General features: G+C 33.6%; 1 protein-coding gene across 6 annotated transcripts in view; it reads left to right on the top strand.

The window, feature by feature from the left end:
• The window catches only part of WRN (WRN RecQ like helicase), a 129,220-nt gene extending 105,751 nt beyond the window's left edge, over window positions 1-23,469 (top strand). For 4 of the 6 annotated variants that reach the window (XM_029226463.1, XM_029226466.1, XM_029226461.1 and 1 more), the window contains 9 exons: window positions 626-702; window positions 6,498-6,573; window positions 6,802-6,914; window positions 8,623-8,737; window positions 9,675-9,806; window positions 12,220-12,382; window positions 15,651-15,865; window positions 19,153-19,284; window positions 21,918-23,469. In XM_029226463.1, the coding sequence (XP_029082296.1) occupies window positions 626-702; window positions 6,498-6,573; window positions 6,802-6,914; window positions 8,623-8,737; window positions 9,675-9,806; window positions 12,220-12,382; window positions 15,651-15,865; window positions 19,153-19,284; window positions 21,918-22,037 (1,143 nt within the window). In that variant the 3' untranslated portion in view covers window positions 22,038-23,469. The remainder of the gene's footprint in view (window positions 1-625; window positions 703-6,497; window positions 6,574-6,801; window positions 6,915-8,622; window positions 8,738-9,674; window positions 9,807-12,219; window positions 12,383-15,650; window positions 15,866-19,152; window positions 19,285-21,917) is intronic. The other 2 variants (XM_029226464.1, XM_029226465.1) reach the window with 2 other exon arrangements.
• Window positions 23,470-23,788: the final 319 nt, after the last annotated feature.

The following is a 23,788-nucleotide window of genomic DNA, read 5'->3' as shown; positions in this document are numbered from 1 at the left end:
AAGTAATGTTTATTTTTTTTCTTTTAAGCCTATTTTATAACTCATTTGGCTTGGATATTATAACACTTCTTATAATATCTTTTTTTGGATATTATAATACTTTTAGTTGATGGAAAAATAAGCTTGATTCCTAAATGTTCTCATTACAGTTACATAGACACATACACATACACACCTTTTCTTGCTTTGTTTTGGATCTTAGGTAATTACAGATTAAATACTTATCCACAGGCTGACTTCCACTAATGAGGATACTAGGGTGATGGGGTGATGGACAAATGTGCTGAATTAAATTTTCTGGTGAACTTTTTCTGCTTTATTAAAGTATACACAATGTAATTGAATCATTTTTGTGACTTTGGCTCTTGCTATGTCTCTAAGAATTCTTTTGATCATATATTCTCTATAGATTTGGGAGGAATGGGTTATTACATTGCATTTCTAACTGCCTTTAGAGCCCTAGAAGTTGATAATTCATGAGCTTATTTTCAGATGATTTATTTGATGAGTTGGTTAGTAGAAGGAAAAATCATTGTAATATTTTGTATCTTATTTTCTTCATTTTTAAAAGTTTTTTGAAACTTCTCTCTTTTTTTTTTTGAATGGACCTTTATATGTTTAAAAGCAGCCCAGCTTGTATAAGATGTATTCTTACAAAGCACGTGATAAAATTTCTTCTGGGAGTAACATTCCTGAGAAAAGGTACAGAATTCACATTTTTATTTTCTATGCTCACTTTATTTGCACTTTTTCTCATTCTTTCCTAGAGAGAAAGGTCTGTCAGATGTTGGGCTATTTCATTGGCAAAAGGAAGTTAAAACATAAGCCTCTAGTATTATAATTATTAAAGCAGACTTAATGAAATGATAGTTTTAATATTAATTTAATAGCTGACACTTCTGGACATTATTATTTGCCAGGCTCTGTGCTAAATGCTAAGCATTTTATAAGTAATATCTCATTTAATTCTTACAGTAACCTATGAGTTAGTTAGCTACTATTATTTATCCCCATTTTACAGTTGAAGAGACTAAAGGTTAAGAAGTTAACTAACTTGTTAGGAGCATCCATCTAATAACAGAGCTGACTTTCAGAACAATATTTGTCAACCTCTAGCATCTAAACACTATTATTATATAATATTTGTATGAAATATATATATTCCCACTCCATTTAAAAAAAAAGATCTTATGGGAACATAAAATGGTAGATATTGGGGTTGGTAGAGAATAAAGGTAATGCACCTATTGTGCTTTCAAGCTTAATGACTTTCTGACTTAAAAGTGTAGAGAATGTACAGAATTACAGAAGGTCTGAAAATGGAGAATTTAAAGAACTTGTTAGGACATACGCACAGATTAAGTGGACTACACTTACATACATAGCAGGTGAAAGAAAATGGTTTGTTCTTTAACGGTTTGCTCACTTAGATAGGTAATACTACTTTGGATCTGATAGAAACATTTACCATAATACCAGTATTCCACCCCAAATAATTTCTTTTTGTTTGGATATATATACTGTGTTTAATGTAAACAAAAGGTTTAAGGAGTGTGCAAAACAATATACCTGTTCAATATGCTGAAGCATTTCTTCATTTAAACATTCCCTGTGGCATCTTCTTTGTGCCATGTACTATTCTAGGCACTGGGATTCAGTGGAGGATAATAGAGACATAGTCACTGGCCCTCCCAGAGTTTATATTCTAGTGGGATATACACATAAGGGAACAGAAAATTACAATCCAGGGTTGTAACACTTTGGAAACACTTTGGAAGTGACACTTGAGGCTTAAGTAGCAGTTGGGTGAAGTGAAGGGATGTTTTCTAAGCAGAGGAATGGTCCACGTACTAAAACCTGAAAGCAAGAGAGGGTATGACATGATTGAGGGGTTCAGCAGTTTGCTAGCAATTCCCTGATAGAGGGAAGCAAGGGAGTGGGAAAATTTAAGACTGGAGAGTTGAACAGGGTCTCAAATATCCAGTTCCTTTCAAGCACTCGATTTGATCATAAAAGCAGTTGGGCACTAAGGAAAGGTTTTAGGCAGAACAGTGACATGATCAAATTTATGGTTGAGAACAGGGGTTGACAAACATGAAGGATCAGATAGGAAATAATTTAGGCTTTGAGGGCCATGTGGTCTCCGTCTCAACTACACAGCTTTGCCGTTGTGGCCTCAAAGCAGCCATGGATGATATGTAAATGAATGAGTATGGCTGTGTTCCAATAAAACTTTATTTAGGGACACTGAAATTTGATTTTCATATAATTTTCACATGCCACAAAATGTTTTCCTCTTGATTTTTTTTAACTATTAAAAAATGTAGAAGAAGCCATTCTTAACTACAAGCCTTACCAGAACAGACAGATTTGGCCTGTGCATCCCTAGCATGCCGACCCATGGTAGATGACTCTGTCTGTGGAGGGAATGGACTGCAGGGGGATCATAGTTGTAGAGACACAAATAGGGAGGCTGTTGTTGTGTTGTTTGCAAGAGGCTATGGTAGATTAGTCAAGGGAAGTGGCAGTGGGTGGGGAGAGAGAGATTTGTAAGATATTTAGGAGATGGAATTGCTAGGACTCGGTGATTGAAAAGATAGGCAGGTTAAGGAAGATGGAGAACTTGACTGTGAAGCTTGGGTTTTTGTCTTTGATGGTGGGTGAGTGCTGCCATTTCCTTCACTGGGCTATGTAAGAGGAAGACAGGTTTGAAGGGCTGCGTGTTTAGGGGATGAGGTTAAATTAGTTTAGTGATAGACATACTAAGTTTGAGACAACTGTCGAGTGGTCCAGAAGTTAATTTTAATATATGGGCTTAGTGTACAGAAGTGAAAAGGATGCTTACATATCCATAACTATTATTTTAAATTTCATTTGAATTTTCATCAAAATAATACATGTGAATGTTTTTAAAAGTCAGTTGAGACTTAAAGGCATATAACAAAGCACACCAGTTCACACCCTTCTCAAACCCATTTTGTTTTGTTCTATAGAAGCAATCACCCTCAGATCTTCTGACCAGTTTCTATGGTATTGGCCTCCATATTTCTTTTTTTAAAAACACCTTTTTGGGACTTCCCTGGCAGTCCAGTGGTTAAGACTCTGCGCTTCCAATGCAGCAGGCGTGGGTTCGAGCCCTGGTCTGGGGGGAGCTAAGATCCCACCTGCTGTGCAGTGCGGCCAAAAAAACAAACACCTTTTCAGCATATATTTTATTAATATTTATTGTACATTTCTCCTTGAAAGGCTGAAAAAAAGTGGGGAAAAGGCTAAGAAAGAGGGCTATTGTTGACAATACCTCATCTTTCCTTTTTTTTAAAACTGAAGTATAGTTGATTTACAATATAGTTTCAGGTGATTCAGTATTCTTACAGATTATACTCCGTTAGAAGTTATTACAAGATAATGGCTGCAATTCCTTGTACTATAAAATACACCCCTGTTGCTTATATATTTTATATATAGTAGTTTGTATCTTTCAATCCCATACCCCTAATTAGCCCCTCCCCTCTTCCCTCTTCCCTTTGGTGCAAAACCTGTGAGTTTTGCATATACATTCATTTGTATTATTTTTTAGATTCCACATACAAGTGATATCATACAGTATTTGCCTTTCTCTTCCTGACTTATTTCACTACGCATAATATTCTCTAGGTCTATCCATGTTGTTGTAAATAGCAGAATTTCATTCTCTTTTATGGCTGAGTAATATTCCATTGTATGTATCTACACCATATCTTTTTTATCCATTTGTCTGTTGATGGGCATTTGGGTTGCTTCCATATCTTGACTATTGTAAATAGTGAACATTGAGGTGCATGTATCTTTTTGTATTAGTGTTTTTGTTTTTTCTGGCTGTGTACCTAGGAGTGGATTGCTGGATCGTATGGTAGCTCTATTTTTAGTTTTTTGAGGAACCTCCATACTGTTGTCCATGGTGGTTGCCTCAATTTACATTCCCACCAACAGTGTAGCAGGGTTCCCTTTTCTCCACACCCTCTCCAGCATTTGTTATTTGTAGACTCTTTGATGATAGCCATTCTGACAGGTATGAGGTTGCCTCCGTATTTCTAAGTGACGTGCTTAGATTACTATTTTTTTGACTTACCAGTTTTAGAAATTTTCTGTTGATATCCTATAATGGTAAATTAGGGCTTGTCTCCCATATCCCCTTCCTTCATTTCTTCTCCATCAATGTCACCCCCATCTTCCTTAGAACAAAATTATATTTTAATTTTTGGTCAAATTAATAATCTGTTTTTACATTATTGTATCTACTCAAATATTATATAACACTAAGGCAATCTGTGTTATTATGGTCACCAGTCTTAATTTTCCTTGATGTTAATAATTCTCTTTTTTATTTTCTTTACTCGTTTAGTGTTCCTATTACTAATTTTTTTTTTTATAGTAGGTCCTCGTTGGTTATCTTTTTAAAATATAGCAGTGTGTACATGTCAGTCCCAAATTCTGAATCTACCCCTCTCCCCAACCCTTCCTCCCTGGTAACCATAAATTCATTCTCTAAGTCTGTGAGTCTGTTTCTGTTTTGTAAACAAGTTCATTTGTATCACTTTTTTTTTTTAGATTCCACTTATAAGCAATATCATAATGATATTGGTCTTTCTCTGTCTGACTTACTTCACTTAGTGTGAAAATTACCAGGTCCATCCATGTTGCTGCAAATGGCATTATTTCGTTGTTTTTAATGGCTGAGTAAGCTATTATTAATTTTTATTTTCTCCTATTTTCAATGTTTTTATTTGTATACTCTCTTGGAGAGTTCCTTGACTTTATATCCTCTCCCATCTGGTGACATTTTAATTTTAGATATCAAATTTTTAATTTCTAAGAACTATTTGTTCTTCTTCTCTTTCTTTAATCATGTATAGCAATCTTTTCTTGATTCATGGTTACAAGATTTCCACTTATCTCTTCAGTGATATTCATTATATATTTTGGGGTTTTTTTAAAGATTTTCATGATTTTTCTATCATAATTTATTCCAGACTTACTGAGATTCCTTTTTATTAAAATAAATTTATTTATTTTTATTTATTTTTGGCTGCATTGGGTCTTCATTGCTGCACATGGGCTTTCTCTAGTTGCGGCGAGTGGGGTCTACCCTTCATTGCGGTGCATGGGCTTCTCATTGCGGTGGCTTCTCTTGTTGCAGAGCACGGGCTCTAGGCGAGTGGGCTTCAGTAGTTGTGGCACGTGGGCTCAGTAGTTGTGGCTCACGGGCTCTAGAGCACAGGCTGAGTAGTTGTGGCGCAGGGGCTTAGTTGCTTCGCGGCATGTGGGATCTTCCCGAACCAGGGCTCGAACCCATGTCCCCTGCATTGGCAGGCAGATTCTTAACCACTGCACCACCAGGAAGTCCCTTATTATATATTTTGTACTTTTCTTCTGTGCACTTGTAATAGCATTCACAGGCAAAACATTTTCCACATATTTTTCTGCTTCAGGGATATGTTACACAGAATTTTGCCAGTATATATGATAATAAAATTTTTTGTGAAATAATTTAACATACCAATTTGCAAATAGTCCATTAGTATAAAGATTTCCATAAATACTAAGATAAAGGTAAATATCTTATTATTTAAAACAAATTTATAGTTGTCTTGAGTCACCTGCTATGACTAATTCTTTGAACTGGAGTTTTCTTTCCTCATGTTCAAATCTCTTTATTCTAGTGATAAAATCTGATAATTGTAAAAATGAAGTCTTACTTTACACTGTAAATTTTTAATTCTTGAAACAGGGAAATTTATAAACATTTCTTAAATATCAAACATGTTCTTCTCTTTCCCCCCCAAAAGCAGAAATTTATTTAAATTTGACACCTTTTACATAGGCTATTCTATACAATTTCATTTTTGTAACTTTTCCTCTTTATAATTAATTTATCCGTGAAGTTGCCTCTTGTAAAACCTGGTTTTCTATCTAGTTTGCTGTCTTGCGCCTTTCATACCATGTTAATTGCTAATTGGGTGTTTTAAATTCTTCTTTTGAGGCGTCAAAGGCAAAATTATTCCTTTTGGCTTATTTTTTTTTAGTTTGATTCTGAAGAAAAATGTGAATAATTTGATTAATTCCATGCTAATGTTCCTCAACAGCCAAAAAATAGTGCTATCACAAGAAGAATTATAGATTGTATCATTCTTGGTTAGAAAAAATTTTACTTTGGTATAGATAAGGAGTAGTTTCTTTCAAAGTGTTTGATTGATGAGGAGGAGGCAAATGCTGTTCTTAATTGCACCAATTTTGTGATTGACTCAAATTATAGTTTTAACTTTACCTCTATAATGAATGTATTTGATACAAAATGTTTAAAATCTAGGCTGTCATTTAAGTAATAGTTGCCTTACTGGTATTGTGACAAATAAATGTTAATATTGATTTGGAAAGATATTCTTATTTTGGGGGCAAAATAAAAAGTGAACTTGGAGAAAGAAAAGCTTTTATTATTTCTTTTCTTTTAAATGTTTTAGCATTATGGTGCCATCACCAGGAAAATATTACAAGTCCTCAGAACCTGTTATTTCAGCCAAAGAGCAGGAGACTCAGGTATGGCTTTTGTAAAAAGGCAGTTCGTTTTTGAGAAGATAGTTATGAGTCTATGCATGCTTAAAATTCTCTTGCCAGTATTTTAAAAATTGTTCTTTAGCTAAGAGTCTAAGATACAGTTCATTTTTCATCCTAAGGGGGAAATGTAATATCTGAAGCTCTAAAAATAAAGGGCTGGATTTTTCTAAGTACATTTAAACAAATGTTGTTTCTTTGCTTTTCGTTCAGACTACATTATATGGCAAATTGGTGGAAGCTAGGCAGAAACATGCCAATAAAATGAATGTTCCTCCAGCTATTCTGGCAACAAATAAGATACTGGTGGATATGGCCCAAATGAGGTAAACTATTTGCATATTTCTAACTTATTTTCTTCTAACATAATAGATTTGTAAAATACATCATTTAGCGATAATATGACTATGGCTCCAGCAGTCACATCCAAGAGGTGGTTCCCAAATCTCCCATGTTGCTGCCAATGATCTGTTTCTTCACTGAGCTTTAGTCCCACATGAAACCAACTGTTTTCAGCAATCAGATCCAGTGTATATAAAATCTAACTCACTACCCACCAACCCTCTGTACATGCATTTCATGCAAATGCCAAAACTCTTCCTTCTGAATTCCTTATTTTTGTTAGTCATACTATCATGTTCCTAGTCACGCCTGTTTAATACCTCTGATGTTACTGTTACTCTTCTAACATATATTCCCATCTTTCTCTTATTATATAGTTTTTAGACTTTTTCATTTCAGTGTTTCTTCTGTGTCTGTCTGTGCTTTTCTTTTTTTAGTGACACCATGGTAGTTCAGACCATTATCCTTTTACTGTTGCAAAAGCCTCTAACTAGTTACGCTTTCTTCAGCCTCTCTCTCTCTCTGATATATGAATATGATATATGAATACCAAATACCTCTGATATATGAATACCAAATTAATCTTTATCATGTTGTACTTCTGCTTAACTAGTTTCCTACTGTCTTAACTTATTTAGCCCACAATTCAAGGCCTTCCATTTATGGACTTAAACCTTCTTTTCCATCTGAGTCACAGAATTTTAATGCTTAATCTTACCTAGATTGTTTACCATTTGTTTGTCTCCTTTTCAACTTCGATATACTTATTTACAATGTTGCTTCTGACTTGTAGTTTCCTTGATTTCCCAAAACTCCTATTAGGAAATCCTTTAAGATCTGGCTTTATTGTTATTTGCTCCATGAAGCCTTCCATGTTCTTATCAGCAAAGTGATTCTTCTGTGGAATTCATAAAGGACTTTTAAATGTAAATTTAAAAGATGATTCTATGGCACTTATTACATAATGCTTTATTTATTTTTTTGTTATTATTGGTATTCATGTATATGTGTCTTCTAGATTTTAAACTCTGTGATGAAGATGTTATATTCCTCATCTTTTTGTGTTTTCCAAAGTACCTAGCACAATGCCTGATAATCACTAGGTGGTCAATAAATATTTAGAAGAAATTATTTCCAAAGAATTGTTGCTTGGTAATTGTACTCATCTTGTATACTTCCTTTTCAAAAATTGTTTCTGTTGCTAAATTTCATTCAAGAGATGTTACTTTAGAGAAGAATTTTCTAATAATGTTACATAGTGCATATACCTTATAATAATTATTTCATTAAAAATAAATATTCAAAGACCACATTTTAATATTCAGTGAAGATATTTAAAGGAAAAGGAGTAATCATTAGATTGGCAGATTTTTAGAAAGAAGACATCAGACATTCTCTTCATATTGGACACAATAAGAAATATTAAAAGCCTGAAGTAGTTAGTTAGCTAGTTTATTGTTACAGGTAAAAACTTTGTAAATAATGAATGAGATTTTCTTCTGAGTTTCTTAGCCTCTTAGTTGTCCTCTAAGAATCATAAAACACAATTACTTGTTTTATACATTGTTTTTGGTTGCTGGAAAAAAATCCATGTTTATTGAGTGTCAGTATTGAAGCTAAATATCTATTAGCTGTGTTGCTGGAGTGGTAACGTTTCAGTGGTTTCTTGACTTTAATTTTTTTAAACGACAGACCTACTACAGTTGAAAATGTGAAAAGGATTGATGGTGTTTCTGAAGGCAAAGCTACAATGTTGGCCCCTCTGTTGGAAGTCATCAAACATTTCTGTCAAATAAATAGTCTTCAGGTAAAATACTATGGTTTGCAGGAGCTCTGAGAGAATAAACTTTTTTTGACAATTACAAAACACCCTTCAAAAGCAGCATTTTTCATTTCTATGCTGGACACTTAGAAAATGAATCAGATAGTTTCTATAGTAAATCAGTTATAAAAACATGTTAGTTACCTATTTTTTTTAATTGAAGTATAGTTGACTTACAATATTATATTAGTTTCAGATGTACAACATAGTGATTCAATATTTTTATATATTATACTCTAAAGTTATTATAAAATATTGGCTATATGCCCTGTGCTGTACATTACATCCTTGTAACTTATTTGTTTTATACCCAGTAGTTTGTACCTCTTAACTCCCTTCCCCTATCTTGCCCCTTCCTCCACCTCTCTCCCCACTGATAACCACTAGTTACCTAATTTTTAAGATGATTCTGAAGTAATAGTTGTCAAACCTGCTTATGTCGGTTTATTTTGTTGAGAGGTTTCGTTTTTAAATCTGAATAAGTACTGTATTTTAGACTAAGAAATTATTTTACTTTCAAATGTAGATAGAAATTAAAGCTTCATTCATTCATTCACTATTCACTTCTGGGGGATTAGGGGACTAATTTAGAGGCAGAGTGGTCCACATTATAGTTCATTTTTAGTCCCTCTTATTGGCTTAAAGGGAAGACTAGGAATTTCTAGTTTTACAACCATGTTTGTAATTACAAATATTTTATTCAAAACTTATTCCCTCTAACCTTATTTTACCTTTTAAAATCAATATGTAAAAAATAAAAAAAACTTTTTGAGCTCCTCACAAAAAGGGAATTTGGAGCTGTTCCTTAGAGGTTTTATTTGTGTTATTTTTTTCACCAATAGCTAATGATCATGTTGATATTCTATCAATCATTATACTGATATTATTTTTGATCATTTGTGCTACATTTAAAATTTTGTAGACAGACCTCTTTTCAAGTACAAAACCACAAGAAGAACAGAAGAAAAGTCTGGTGGTGAAAAATAAAGCAAGCTCACTTTCACAGTCTGCAGCCATCACATATTCTTTATTCCAAGAAAAGAAAATGTGTTTGGTAAGTGTTACTTTCAAGTTAGAGGGAATTTTTAAGTTTATCTAAACGTGTTTTATCAGCTTTTCAATATCAAAGTTGAGACTTGGGATACATTTCTTCTAATCCTACAATATTTTATGTGGTTTCATTTTATAATTAATTTTAGAACAGAATGTCATTTGCTTTTTCTGCTAAGCCCTTTTCTGATAATTAAGTAAAAACAGCAAGTATAGTTTGACCATGATTATCTTATAGAGGTTGTATCAGAGGTACTGATAAACGCATTTATAGCTTAGGGATATTGGAGCAGCCATATTTTAAGACTCCATTTTTTTTTAATGGGATTAATAGTTAAAAAACTATTACTGTATGTACTGATAAGAGATAATCTCCAAGATACATTGTTAAGTAAAAAAAGGAAGATGCATAGCACTGTGAAAAACATACATAAATGTGTATGTATATATATTTGCATGCTTATATATTCACATATCCTTGGGTATGTATACAAAAGTGCATAGAATATCTCTGAAGGATGTCGAAGAAGCTAGAAATAAGTTAAAAAAAATAACAAAATTGCTTTTCACTCTATCTCCTCTAGTGTAATGTTCTGTTTTTTTTTTTAACCATGTCTGCTTGATGCTCTTTGAAAAAAATCTGATTACTGTGAAAAATGGCCATACTTAATGTTTCTTCATTGTTTTGGCATAAGTCCTTAAGGCTGTTGAGAGTTTTTAAATATACAAAATGAAGAGGATATCTTAGTGGAATAGGGACAGAATGAGGCTTCCAGCTAAGTTTCACTAATTTGCATTCCTGTCCTCTGTGATGTTAAATTGGTTTAGATTAGGCTGTATGGTCCAGGGCCTGCTTTTCCTGTTCTCTGTCTCTCCATCCACTAGGCTATGTTACACACTTTCTATTCTGGTTAATATCCAATATAAATAAGAATAAACAGTCCATAGCCTATCGTAGTCACTTAATATATGTTCTACTTACATAGCCAAACTCCTTAATTAAAAGTACAAAAGCCATTACACAAAGAACCAAATAATTCCATTGAACTATTTTTGAAATATATTACATGATAAATAGGAATTTTAAGTTCATTCTCTTATTTAAACAGTAACTTAATGTACATGTAAAACATGCTTGTATATACACAATTTGACCAAATATGTATGGTATAACTGTATATAATTACTAAGAAAATATGGAATAGCCTCCAAATTTTTAAAATAAATTGTATTCTCATACTTAGCCAGGATATGAAGTTTCATGTATTATGTTACATATTCATGGTTAAAAATGTGAGGAGTGGTATATCTTCATTTGTGTCTTTTGCTATTATTTGGTTGTATATTATTGTGAAATATTGTGGTGTAATTATCTGTACATCCCAGGAGTCTGAGGGGGTCTTGCCAGTTACCTGCAAAATTAAACATGCCTAAGGACTAATTAATCAGGAGGAATAATACAATTAGTTTTAGGTAATACGATGCCTGGTATCAAATAACCCTGATATTATGCACACATGGTACACATCTTCTAGTAGAAAAAGTGTAGACATTTAGTGAAAGTAACTTAAAACCTTCCTTTGAAGGATGAAAATATTGCTTTAAATGCTCTATTTTGTGAAAATATCAGCATTCATACAAATACAGTCCAAATTCAGACTTTCAAGGTGTGTTAAAAAAGAGTGTCATGAAATAATTCAGAGCTGAGTGACTAAACTTTCTGAATGTTTAAAAGAATGTTTTATCTAACAGACATCTTAAATGGATTTGGAGCTACATTTGTTTAAAAGCTACATAAATATGTAACAGTGTCCTTAATTTAGCACAATTCATGTTAAATTCAATGCTAGGCAAATGATGACAGCCACTTGTAAATTGTGGTTATTATTATTTTATGAATAGAGCCAATTTAAAGCACTTTTTAAACTCTTCTTGAGAACCTTTTCTAGAGTACATTTGGAGCCTTATGTTATTGCTAAGCATTTTATGATTTGTCTTCCTGGAAATTCATGTAACTGAAGTACCGTGTGTTATTTCAAGTATATACATTATTGGGTTTCAGTTTACTGTATTTTTAAAAGGTTGTGGCAGCTATTAGACTTACGTAGAATGACTACTCTCTGTCACTAATAGGTTTTTAAGGTGAATAATTACAGAGGGATGAGGATTGATTTCTTAGCTAAACCTGGGTGATTTTGCTTTATTCAATATAATAAGTATAAAAAGTAGCAACTGTGGAGTTCTAGCATGTGAGTCATTTTAAAGAATTAGTTAAAATGAGAAATTTAAATGAAGGTTTAGTCCACTGTTTATTTCTCAGTGAACATTTACTACCTGAAGGTTTTGAACCTTGTATTCCACAGTACAGTGGAAACTTAAAAAAAAACTCACTGGTTGTTTTGCTGCTATTTCTCTAGAAGAGTGTAGCTGAGAACAGGATTCTGCCTCTCGCAGCAGTTGGCATGCACTTGTCCCAAGCGGTGCAAGCTGGCTACCCACTCGATATGGAGCGAGCAGGTCTGACTCCAGAGATTCAGAAGATTATTGCTGATGTTATCCGAAACCCTCCCATCAACTCAGGTGATAACCATGACCTTGGTCTGCAGCCTTAATGACTTGAGTCATTGAACCCAGATGAAGTAAACAAGCAATCCACTAATATTTTTCACTCTGATCGCATTAACCCTTTATGCTACTATGAAAACTTTACTTTTGTAATGCTTTTTATTGTTTTAGAAAAACAACCTTTCTTCCCATTATCACTCAGAGAGAAGTCTGAGTCTGAGAAATTCTGGCTTTTTTTTTTCAGCTTCAGGTTACAACTTCCACACCCATCCCCCAAACAGTGCTCTTTCATCCTTTTCTAATTTCTACTTCATCACTTGAAAAAAACACATTCATTCCCCATAGCTCACTGACTTAGTTTTTTTCTAAATCTTTCTGATTCCCTGTCACTGGTTTTACCTAAGTAGCCTTTCTCATCAATACAGTCAATAGTGTCAGGCACTGTGGCATTGAAGGGATGGACTGAGTTCTCTTGGGCCCCTTGTAGAAGGGTTTTCTCCTGTCACTTTGCTACAGAACCTCAACTGTGCTCAAGGAGATCAAGCCCCTTTGTTTGCCTTGCAGAAAATTTTAAAATATGCCTATTTTAAAGTTATGATCCCTTTTTTACAGAAGTAAAGATGAGGTGGATTAGAAGGATTTTCACACCCTAAATGTACAAATGTAAACTAGGTGTGTTATAATTCAGTAAATCTGATTTTTTTTTGACTGTTAGGACAGAGCAATGGACATACAAAAAGCCTTATCTCCAAAGCTGCAGTGCAAATAGTTAAACTTATTACCTCAAATTCTTTCCCACTCAGAAACGAGTATACAGTTCTCCCCCTAGATTTAGAAGTAAGGGAAAACAGATCACAGTTAATACTATACTTAACTGATCAGAACAAAGGTATTTAAGTCACCTTCAAAGGCAGCATTTGTTCTAGGCTTGAGCAAGACTTGACTGAAGGACACCTCCATCTCTCCTTCCATTGCTCAACCTTGGAGGCAAGGAGAGAGACAGAGGCAAGTTTGGGCAGTGGTCCTCTAAGTTAGTTCCAGGAAACCGAAGTTTCTCTTTTTACTATACCATGTTAAAGTTGTACTGCCAACTATTTAGGAAAGAAATATGCAATTTCTAATCCTGGTCAATGAAACTTCCAAGTGTTTTCAGGGCCTGTTGATAGCTTATGTCAAGATCTTATTTGAGGGAGATACCTTAACAACTAATTCTGCTTCTGTATCACAGCTTTCTGGTTATGATTTGATTTCCCGTGTAGGTCTGTCTATAGGGAAAATATGCTCTAGTCTTGCTAATCTGGGTACTTATCTATATGATAGTTGTGAATTCATAATTGGAAATTAATGAATTGGCATTTTGTGAGCTTGGTTAATGTGGCTCTATTAAGGTTAAAGTAGGTTTGTAAATCTGAAAACGTGAGGGCCAGATCCTGTACTGCGATAAAATATCCAGGGTCACTTAGCTGTGAGTCATCTTGTGAGGAAGCCAGCCAGCTCTCCTGGTCATTCTCCAGTCTTTCTAACTTAAGCAACCATTTTGCTAGAAATTAAGGAAGAGGAAGGACAACAGTAATTAATTGCAGGGTTAGAATTGGGATTGTATAAAACCTGTCTTTCTCCAATGCAGAATGAAATAGTATTTTAGAGAAAGTCAAAGACTCAGATGCCTTCTTGATTTTAATACCCTAGAATTATTTTTTCCTTTATGTATGTATTGTCTCTCAGGATTTAGAGAAAGATATATCTTTGATGAGCTGTTTGATAGTATGCAGTATTCTCTGAGTTTGTGCACTCTTTTTCCCTTTTCCCTATTGTCTTTACTATTATACACTGAGTATAGCAAATAAATTTTCATTCAGTTAAATATTAAATTGAAATTCCAAAGACCAATGGAATTTAAATTATACTTATTAAACACTTATTTCATCTTTCTGTCAATACACTGTATATAGATTGCACAAATAATACGAAAAAATATATTATTGCAATTTACCTCCAAAACCAAAATTGAGAAAGATAAGTATCATGAGCTCTAAACTTTATTTCTTTTGATTGTATGGTTATAGTCTGTAATATATCATTTATTGATGTGAAATTGTATTTTTGAATTCGTAGTTTTCCTTGATAAAATACTATTTGTTCTCTTACTGGAGGAAACATTGTTGAGTTATAAATTATAATAAGAATTGAAGATATCTATGCCACACTAATGATTCAGATATGATATTTCACCTTTTACTTAACTGTAGCCATATCACGTGATTTGGTGTTTTAATGAACAAGTTTGTTGGCATTTAAATTTTGCACAATCTTGAATTGAGAATTTTCTATATTTTATTATGGCATAATCTTAATCTTAAAAATAGAGTATTTGTGAATTGAGAAATTATATCTATTATTTTCATGCTATCTTATTTGCTAAGTAGGTTTTGTCCTTGTAACAATATTTTAAGGAATTCTGTACCTTTTTATTCTTTTAGTTTTTTCCATGTTTACATGACTTTAAGCTGCTTCTTTTATGGAGTTGAGATTTTAACTATGCTTAATAATAAATGAAGCAAAGTATTTAATGAGGTACCTGGAAAGTATTTTTAATAATTTTGTTCTTTCATTATTTATGTGCATGTAACTAGAAAATTAAGGGTGGCTTCCAAGGGACCTGCCACAAAAGCAGGGGTAATATGATCTCTTCTAAGCACTGAAAGAATGCAGGCAGTGCTCATTATTTCACTCTCCAAGAGATATTTTCAGCACTTACTTGTGTGGAAAGTTAGGGCAAATAAGATCTGAAAATAAAATATCTTTCCCAGAAAACTTATTTAAATAATAGGCATTTTAAATAGTTGACGTGTTTTGTTATGCTTCGATAGCCATTGAAAGAATCCTTTTTATTAGCATCTTATTTACAAGTATGATTAGCTTCTATTTTAAGGCTAAATTATTTTCAAAAAATTAACTTATAATTGATATTTGGAATTTCTGTGGATGGTGGTTTTGATTCTCAGGGCAGCCCTCAAAAGACGGTTTGAAACAAAAGTTAAGCAGAGTCGATAGCCTGACCTGACTCTGGGTCTTGGAAGCAGGGGTGCAGGTGGTGCAGGAGTGAGGGGACATGTTTTACTCCATTTCTGTTCTGTAAGGGGATAGGCATTTGAAAGAGGAACATTTTCTTTGGCCACCTTCCTCCTTCCTTTCTACAAAACATGTCACTATTTCCAGCTCATAGGTTTTCTGCAGTGTTCTGTGTAATTTATTTTTAAATCTTTTTTTTCATCCTTTACAGATACAAATAAAATTAAACTAATTAGAATGTATGTTCCTGAAAACATTGACACCTACCTTATCTACATGGCAACTGAGATCCTGGAAAAAGGCTGCGAAAACAGGATGCTATGCCAGTCTTCATGTGATTCCAGCAAAAAGAGATGTTTCCCCAACTCTGAAGAGAGCTGTTCAAATTCTAAGAGAAGGAAGGAAGAAGTGGGCACTAATACCAAGGTGTTAATTATATGTAGAATTTTCATGTAGTGTCAGATCGTTCAATTTGCATATCTTAATACCAGAATGCTGTATTTTTTGAACTGTTATAAATTCTGATAGAGGGTTACTTTTTAGAAAATCTCGGTGCTGTATTTCCGTTGCTTTTCATAAATCCGATCTGAGAAAAGAGATTTTTTAAACAGCGGGAAAAGAGGAATATAGTCCATCGATTTAGCTTATTGTATGGGAATGTCAGCTTAAATTTTACCTCTACCTTATATTGACTATATAGTCTGGAAATTCTCTTTCTTTCATAGATATATATTTAATATTGGCTGTAAGCATATGGTAGTTTATGTGGTTAATGAAAATAAGACCAAATTCTATGATATATACCTCCCCAGATATTGGAATTTGTCTATCATTCTGTTACTTCTCAGGCTCTGTTCCTGTTATAGTGAATCTCTCAGGTACAAGGATAATTGTTGCTCATGGTCCTGGCCATATCCCAGTGCACTTTTGCATGATCAGAGAAAGACCATGAGTTTAGTATTATTTTTACACGGCATATTTTATTAAAATCAAATGCTTTGAATATTATTGCTCTGTGTGTTATATGAGATAAATAAATAGTCATCAGAGAATAACTATTCTTTGACATTGTGACTCTACTAAATGATTGCAAAGACTTGAAAATTTGACCTTTTATATCTTCCAGGTCTAAAGTTCCATGATAAAAGTTTGTGAAAACTATAATTAACTCAAAAATTACTTTAGTTCCTAGATGATAAATTCAGCATGGTGGTAGGTGGTTGCTACTATTTATATTAGAGAATTAGGGACTTTATTTCAGTTCTAAGTAATCTTTATAGGATTTCCAACAGTTAAACTCCTTTTCTCAATAGCTTAAAAAGTAAGAGGAACTGATCTTTTAAAATTCTGTCCTTCAGTTAGATTTGTATATAGTCATGTACTAGATAACCTAATGAAATTTTATTAACTGGAATTCTTTACATTATTTTGGCAATTGAATTAGCTATAAGAAGGGCATTGCTAACACACCACTGTAAAGCAATTATACTCCAATAAAGATGTTTAAAAAAAAAAGGGCATTAAAGGAGATACACGTTGGGCAGGTGGTAGTGAAATTTGGCTGCTATTCCCAGCCTTTTATTTCTGAAATCTATACCAGGTGCCTAAGACCTTATTTTTTTCCCAACTGTATATGTCAATAGGAAAAGGTATAACTTGTTATTTTTCCTGAATATTGAAGCACATTTATAGTGAAATACTGTTATAACCACACATTAATATTATTGCTTTCCTCCTATTGAAATAACATCATATTCTGAAAAAAGAGTGGGGGTATTTTGGGGGGGTGGGTGGAAATTAAGCCTACCGGATTCAGCCTTTTCTTTTTCCCCATTTAGGGGAACAAGAATATGGGGGCTAGGAAGTAGATTAAGGGGTGAGTGAACCAGCCAAAGTGTTTTTCTTTCGTCTGCCTTCCAGTATAGAAAGCTACTCTGAACACTGTAGAGTCTGTTGGAGGCCTGGTTTCAGGATCCTTCATGTGTTAACCTTCATCTTCTCTACTGACCTGGATTATATCCCTTAGTCTATTTCATCTTATGATTATGAGGTTTCCAATAAAAAATAATGTCAAAACAAATTCTTCTTATTAGTTGATGCATTGTTAGGTTTACATCTATTGTGACTGAGGTTAAGATACAAGCTCAGTCATGCCTATGTTTACTGGAGGAAGATTATGTCTTGATAATGGTAGTTCTGATTCAATATACGAAGGTACACAGTGGATTCTTTAAATGTGTAGTTTTTTTTTATTTCTGGAAAGTTTTCTTAAATTGTAGATTTAAAATTTTTGTTTATTTCAGGAAGTTTTTTAAAATTTTACTTTTTAGTATTTTTGTCCCATTGCTTTGTAGTTCTTCTTAACGTATTTCTGCTCTCTATATGTTGGATCTTCTTTACTGAGCTACAATATCTGTCACTTCTCATGAATTCTTTTTGGCTTTTCATTTCTCTTTAGATTAAACTTTTCTTCTTTTTCACCTTCTATTTCTGTTTGGACACAATCTGTTGTATTTATTGCTATGTTCTTTATAGTTTAATATTCACTTGTATAATTTTTTCTTTTATTTCTAATTCTTTCCAGAGCTTTTCCCCTCACTTTTGAATTTTTCTGATTTTAATTTATCATGTTTGTTTTGAATTATTTTCTTAATGTTTTTCAGCTCATTTTAGGAGGTTACAGTTTTCTATATCTTAGCAAGTCGGTGTCAGATTTGACCTCATAACTGCCTGTTGCTCCTTTTTGTGTGACATTAGTTTTCCTGCACTTTCAAAAGACGGCATGCTTCAGGATAGTTTTTCCAAGTTCCCAAAGCTCTCCTGTTGTTTTTGTGTAGCGTTCAAAATAGGGGAACTTGGTTTATGACATACCCCGTTCTGCTACTTTTACTTGGGCTTTCTCTTCCCTTTGCCTCTATTATACCCGTCCTGCTTGATTTTGATTTAACCCCAGCAGTTCTCAGTGTCAGGCCTTCACCTGGAAGTTTATAGGTGCCAGCTGCTCTAGTCACTTAAGACACTGCTGTGGACCCTTTTCCATCGCCTGCTGTTGGGTTGGGGAAAGGCACTCCCACTTTTCAGATGCTGTTCTCAAAGAAACCTTTCCAGTGTATACCTGTGGGCTGTTTGGTTCTCCTGTTCTCAGGCACCTCACTGCCTGCCTCTGCTTTCTCCCACACAGATGCTGTACCATGCAGGTCTTAGGGCTGTTGGTGGTTTTTCCTCACATGCTTGTAGTTTCAGTTTCCTGAGGATACCTTTAATAAACTTAGTTTCTTTGTAAATGTAGATGATGAATTTTTGGTTTTGCTCCCTAATTCTATCTGTTTTAATGCTGGGATTCAGAAAGATTAAAAAACTACGCTGCTGCTGCCACCATCTTCCCAGAACCCTCTCCTCATATGTCACTTTTTTCCATCTTATTTTGCTTGACTGCCAGAGAGAGAGAGAGAGAGAGAGAGAGACAGAGAGAGAGGTCTCATGCCCTGCCACTGAGTTTCATTATAAATTAAAACATACAACATTTTTATAAACTACTTTAAGATACTCAGGAAAAATGCTGGGGGGGTAATATTATGATAATCATTGTTAAAATTGAGTACCTCAGAATAATATGAATTTTCTTAACCTTTGCTTTTTTAGGCATAGTTTGTTTTTTTCCTAAGGAAATAGTGCATGTAGTAACTATTTCATATTCCCCCAAAATTTTAAAGGTTGATGGAAAACATTCTTGTGATTTTTCACAGGAAGATGAGAGTCACAGAAATTCACTAAAACTAACTTCCTGGAATCAGCCATTCAGCGATCCCAAAATTGAAGATTTCTTTGTAGATTCTCATTTACAGGTAAAATTGATTTAATAAAATAGTTTTCATGACAAATATATTATGCTTGATAACTAATATACCTAGATTTATCTTAGTTTTTAGATGAAATTAAATGCAAATATAATGTACGTATTTGCTTACATATATATGGGTGCATATAATCAGCAAATGAGTTAACGTTTTATATTCTCAATTTAATGATAGTGGCTTATTAATAGAACTTGGAGTACCAAGTAAGTACTTACTTAAATTTAAGTAAATACTTACTTAAATTTTTATTATGATTGCTGGGAATTTTAGCCTTCTACTAATGAAGGAAATAGTCACTGAAAAGCGTTGTTTCTGTTATTAGACCTCATAATTAAAGTCCTCCAGATACTTATTGTTGAGACTCAAAAGATACATTCAGTGTAAGCAAGTGTTTTACCCCTTTCTCAATGAAATAAGCTCATTTTTATAATGATAGGATAAATGCTGAATATCATATTCTATCAATATAAAAATGTTATAGGAGATAAAAGACCTGAAATGATATTAGCTACCAATTAATGAATACCAAGAATAAATCAGGATGTGTTTTGATATTTTGTAACTCTCCAAATAATCCAGTGTTACAGTATTATATACTATTATTCTCTTTTTCTGTGTGAAGAAATCAAGGCTTTAATAACATTCATAAGGTCATACATGTAGCAAGTGACTCAATTAGAACTCAAACCTAGTTCTGTTTTTTTTTACGTTACTTAGGCTTATTTTATTTATTTATATTTATTTTTAATTGGAGTATAGTTGCTTCACAATGTTGTGTTAGTTTCTGCTGTACAACAAAGTCAATCAGCTATATGTGTACATATATCCCCTCCCTCTTGGACCTCCCTCCCACCCCTCCTCCCCCATTCCACCCATCTAGGTCATCACAGAGCCTGTCTGGTTTTAAAGTCCCTGCTTATTCCATAGTATTCGGCTATGGCTCCAACAGGACTTCAGGTTTTTTCCTTGGCTCTGTTATTGTTCGGATCTTGTACTCTGTTTTACTTTTTGGCTTTGTTATAATTTTAACTGGTTTCCTTCCTCCAGTTGCCCTTAAACTCTAATTGCAAGCAATGATAGTTGTCTGTGGCTGCAAGGAATTCTGATAATAAAATTCTGGGGGGAAGAGTATTTCTGGGCCAATTTCATCTCTACCCAAATGCCTTTTATCCATGCCACTTTATATCCCTAATACTTATTATTTCTAAGTCAAACATTGTAGTATCATACAGTGTGTATAAATCTCGTCTGTCCTCCTGGTCTTCTCTTCCCTGTGAGGAAATAGGTGCCTGGGAGAGAAGTTGCTATCTTGGCTGGTTTTTTTCTTTAGCTTTTGCTAAAGTGTGAATAGCCCTTTCTTCGGCACTGGATTTATTTAAGTTGGAATAGCTAACAGCTTTTACCTTTTAAAAATATAAGGTCACACAGTTTTTTGTCAAGGAGTTTTTACTTTTTTCCCCACCTTTAAATATTTTGAAGCCACTGTTAAACACAGAAAACATAATAAAACATAGCAAGCAGTTAACGAACAATTCATAGATGTAGTCTTCATTCTTGAAATGGAATAAATTATACTGGTATACCTTAGGCTAACAGACACATTGTAACTTAGATGAGACCACCTTACCTTAAAGCCCTCAAATAGTTCCAATAAATAAATTAACTCTCCCAGATTCCAAAGTATAGTCATGTTAGAATGATTTCTCCATCATGTTGGTTTAAGGAGCTAGAGTTCAAGCTGAGATAACACAAATTAATACCATTTTGAGCTTATAGAACTTACCTATTAAAAGTTTTAATAGGTATTAAATTACCTATTAAAATTTAATGTACAGATAAAATAAGTACACAACCACTGCCTTTGGGTTTAATTTTGTTTTCAGGGACCTTTAACTAGGGTTCTGAAGCTTCATTTGGTGCACAGGTCCCCTAAAATTAGGCAAAATATCGTGCATGTGTACGTTTGTCTTTTTTTTCTCATAAGTGGACCTCTAGTTTTTAGCTGATTCTCAAAAGAGTCTATGAAACAGAACCCTTTTGTTTTTTTTCATTTATTCAGCAAATGTTTTTTGAGTACCTGTTATGTCTCAGCAACTCTGCAAGGCCCTGATGATGCTTGAACCACTCTCCTAGTCTGTCTACCACTGTAGATGTACAAGTTGTATGCTTTTTAAAATGCCTAATATAACTCTGTGCGTGTGTGTGTGTGTGTGTACACATGCTTAGGCAGATGCCTTTCTTGGAACATTCAATTCACCATTTTGGCCAAGCTAAAGCAAATACACCATGGGACATAGATCTGAAATAATATCCAGTTCTTTCCTTTCCAAATGAGAGTCTACACTTGAGTGTCTAAAAACAGGTTAACAGGATGGCAGGTAATTGCCTAAAAAAATGATATAGTTGATTTTGTCTCTCATGTGTTTATTTTTGGATCCAGAAATAAATTCTGTAGATCTCATTATTTTGTTTTATTTGGAAAGGGAAGGCTTGTGGGTGTATATTCAATAACCTATGTTACTTTGCAACTGAGACACATTTTCAGCAGTACAAATATATATATATATATATATATATATATATATATATATATTTTTTTTTTTTCTGTTTCTTTCCTACAGACTTCATCTGAAACCTCAAAGAGAAAATTACCTGGGTGGTTTGCCAAAAGAAATGAGACCTTACCTGATGCCAGCAAGAAATCAACGGCCAAAACTAAAAAGAAGGGTCTTTTTAGTTGAACTGGCAACTGCCAGAGGAATTATGTGTGTCTTGCTGTGTTACAAGAGGGAAGCTGTATTTCATTTCTGAAAACAGTGGGGAGTAATATTTTTGTTTAAAAATTATTCTAATCTCAAAGTAAAACTCACCTATTTATTGAACAGCTGGTGTCTTAAAACAGCCTTTTGCAATTCACATAAAGTTGAGTCTTCTGAGAGCCTGAGTGAGTACCTCGAACAGAATCTTAGTTTCCTATGAGATTGCTTTAAGAAATCATGTTACTGCCCTGTTTTCTAATCTCTTTACTTACTTCAGCAGTATGTTTGGAATATGTAATGTGTGGTGATTTCATATAGATAACAGATTATCAGTTGTAAGTGATTATGTGTGTGATATGTAATATTCCTGTATTACCAAAATTCTGTCTTATAAATGAAGGACGCATAGTTATTTTACAAATTGTTTTTTCTATTGTTAGAAGAAACTCTTATACACATTTTAAAATGATATTAGTGGACCAGACCAGTGAAAATGAAACATTTCGGGTTCTGTGTAGAGGAAAGAATATAACAAAGGAGACCAATTACACTAGACAACTATGCACTTTGTATGTTATATACGATTTCTATTATTTTTCAAATAATAATAAAAAGTCCTTAGTACTGAATATTATAAAGATATGTATTTTAAACTTTCATCTACTGACTTACCTTGAGCACCTTTAATTTTTGATGATGTCAGAATTTGATTCTAATACCTCTTTATGTAGCACATGTAACTGAAATATACAAAACACATACTGACACTGAATTGGGTAAATCATAGTTGATATAACTTTAAGCAGTTCACCATATGGCATTTAACTGACTTTTTTATAAATAAAAATAACTGTCATTAATAAAAAAGAAATATATGTTTGCCATAGAAGAATTAGAAAATCCAGAAAAGTGAAAAAAAAAAAATCACAAAAGTTCCACTGGTAGGTAATCAGTTAACCCCTTTCATGTATCCTGCCAAGCCTTTTATTTATTGATTGATTGATTTTGGCCGCACCGTGCGGCATGGAGGATCTTAGTTCCCGACCAGGGATCAAACCCATGCCCCCTGCAGTGGAAGTGCGGAGTCTTAACCACTGGACCGTCAGGGAAGTCCCCTGCCAAGCCTTTTTATATTTACTTCTTTTCTTAGTTTGTTACAAGAATAATACGTGAATGAATATTCTTTGTAAAGCATTCAAGCTATACTTAAAACATTAAAGTCCCCCATATTCCCATTTCCCCACATCCCATTACCAGCCCCTTTCCAGAAGGTAACTCCTGTTGAATATGTGACGTGTCATTCTCTAGTCATTTCTTTTGCATTTACGTGCCTCTGCATATGTAGCTACACATACATTCTTGGTTTTTTTTAATTTTAATTTTTATATTGAAGTATAGTTGATTTAAAATACTATAATCATTTCAGGTGTACAACATAGTGATTCAATATTTTTGTAGATTATACTCCATTTAAAATTATAACATATTGGCTATATTCGTTGTGCTGTACAATATGTTCTTGTAGCTTATTTATTTTATATACAGTAGTTTGTACCTTTTAATTCCCTACCCCCATATCTCCCCTCCCCATTATCTTCTCTCTGGTAACCACTAGCTTCTTCTGTATATGTGTGAGTCTGTTTCTGTTTTTTATATTCATTCTTTTTTATTGTTGTTTTTTTCTACATATAAGTGATAACATACAATGTTTGTCTTTCTCTGTGTGTCTTATT

Source organism: Monodon monoceros, unplaced genomic scaffold (assembly GCF_005190385.1).
Source record: "Monodon monoceros isolate NGI ecotype Baffin Bay Population unplaced genomic scaffold, NGI_Narwhal_1 Super_Scaffold_17, whole genome shotgun sequence".
Lineage (NCBI taxonomy): Eukaryota > Metazoa > Chordata > Mammalia > Artiodactyla > Monodontidae > Monodon > Monodon monoceros.
This window is presented reverse-complemented; position numbering and strand designations above follow the sequence as displayed.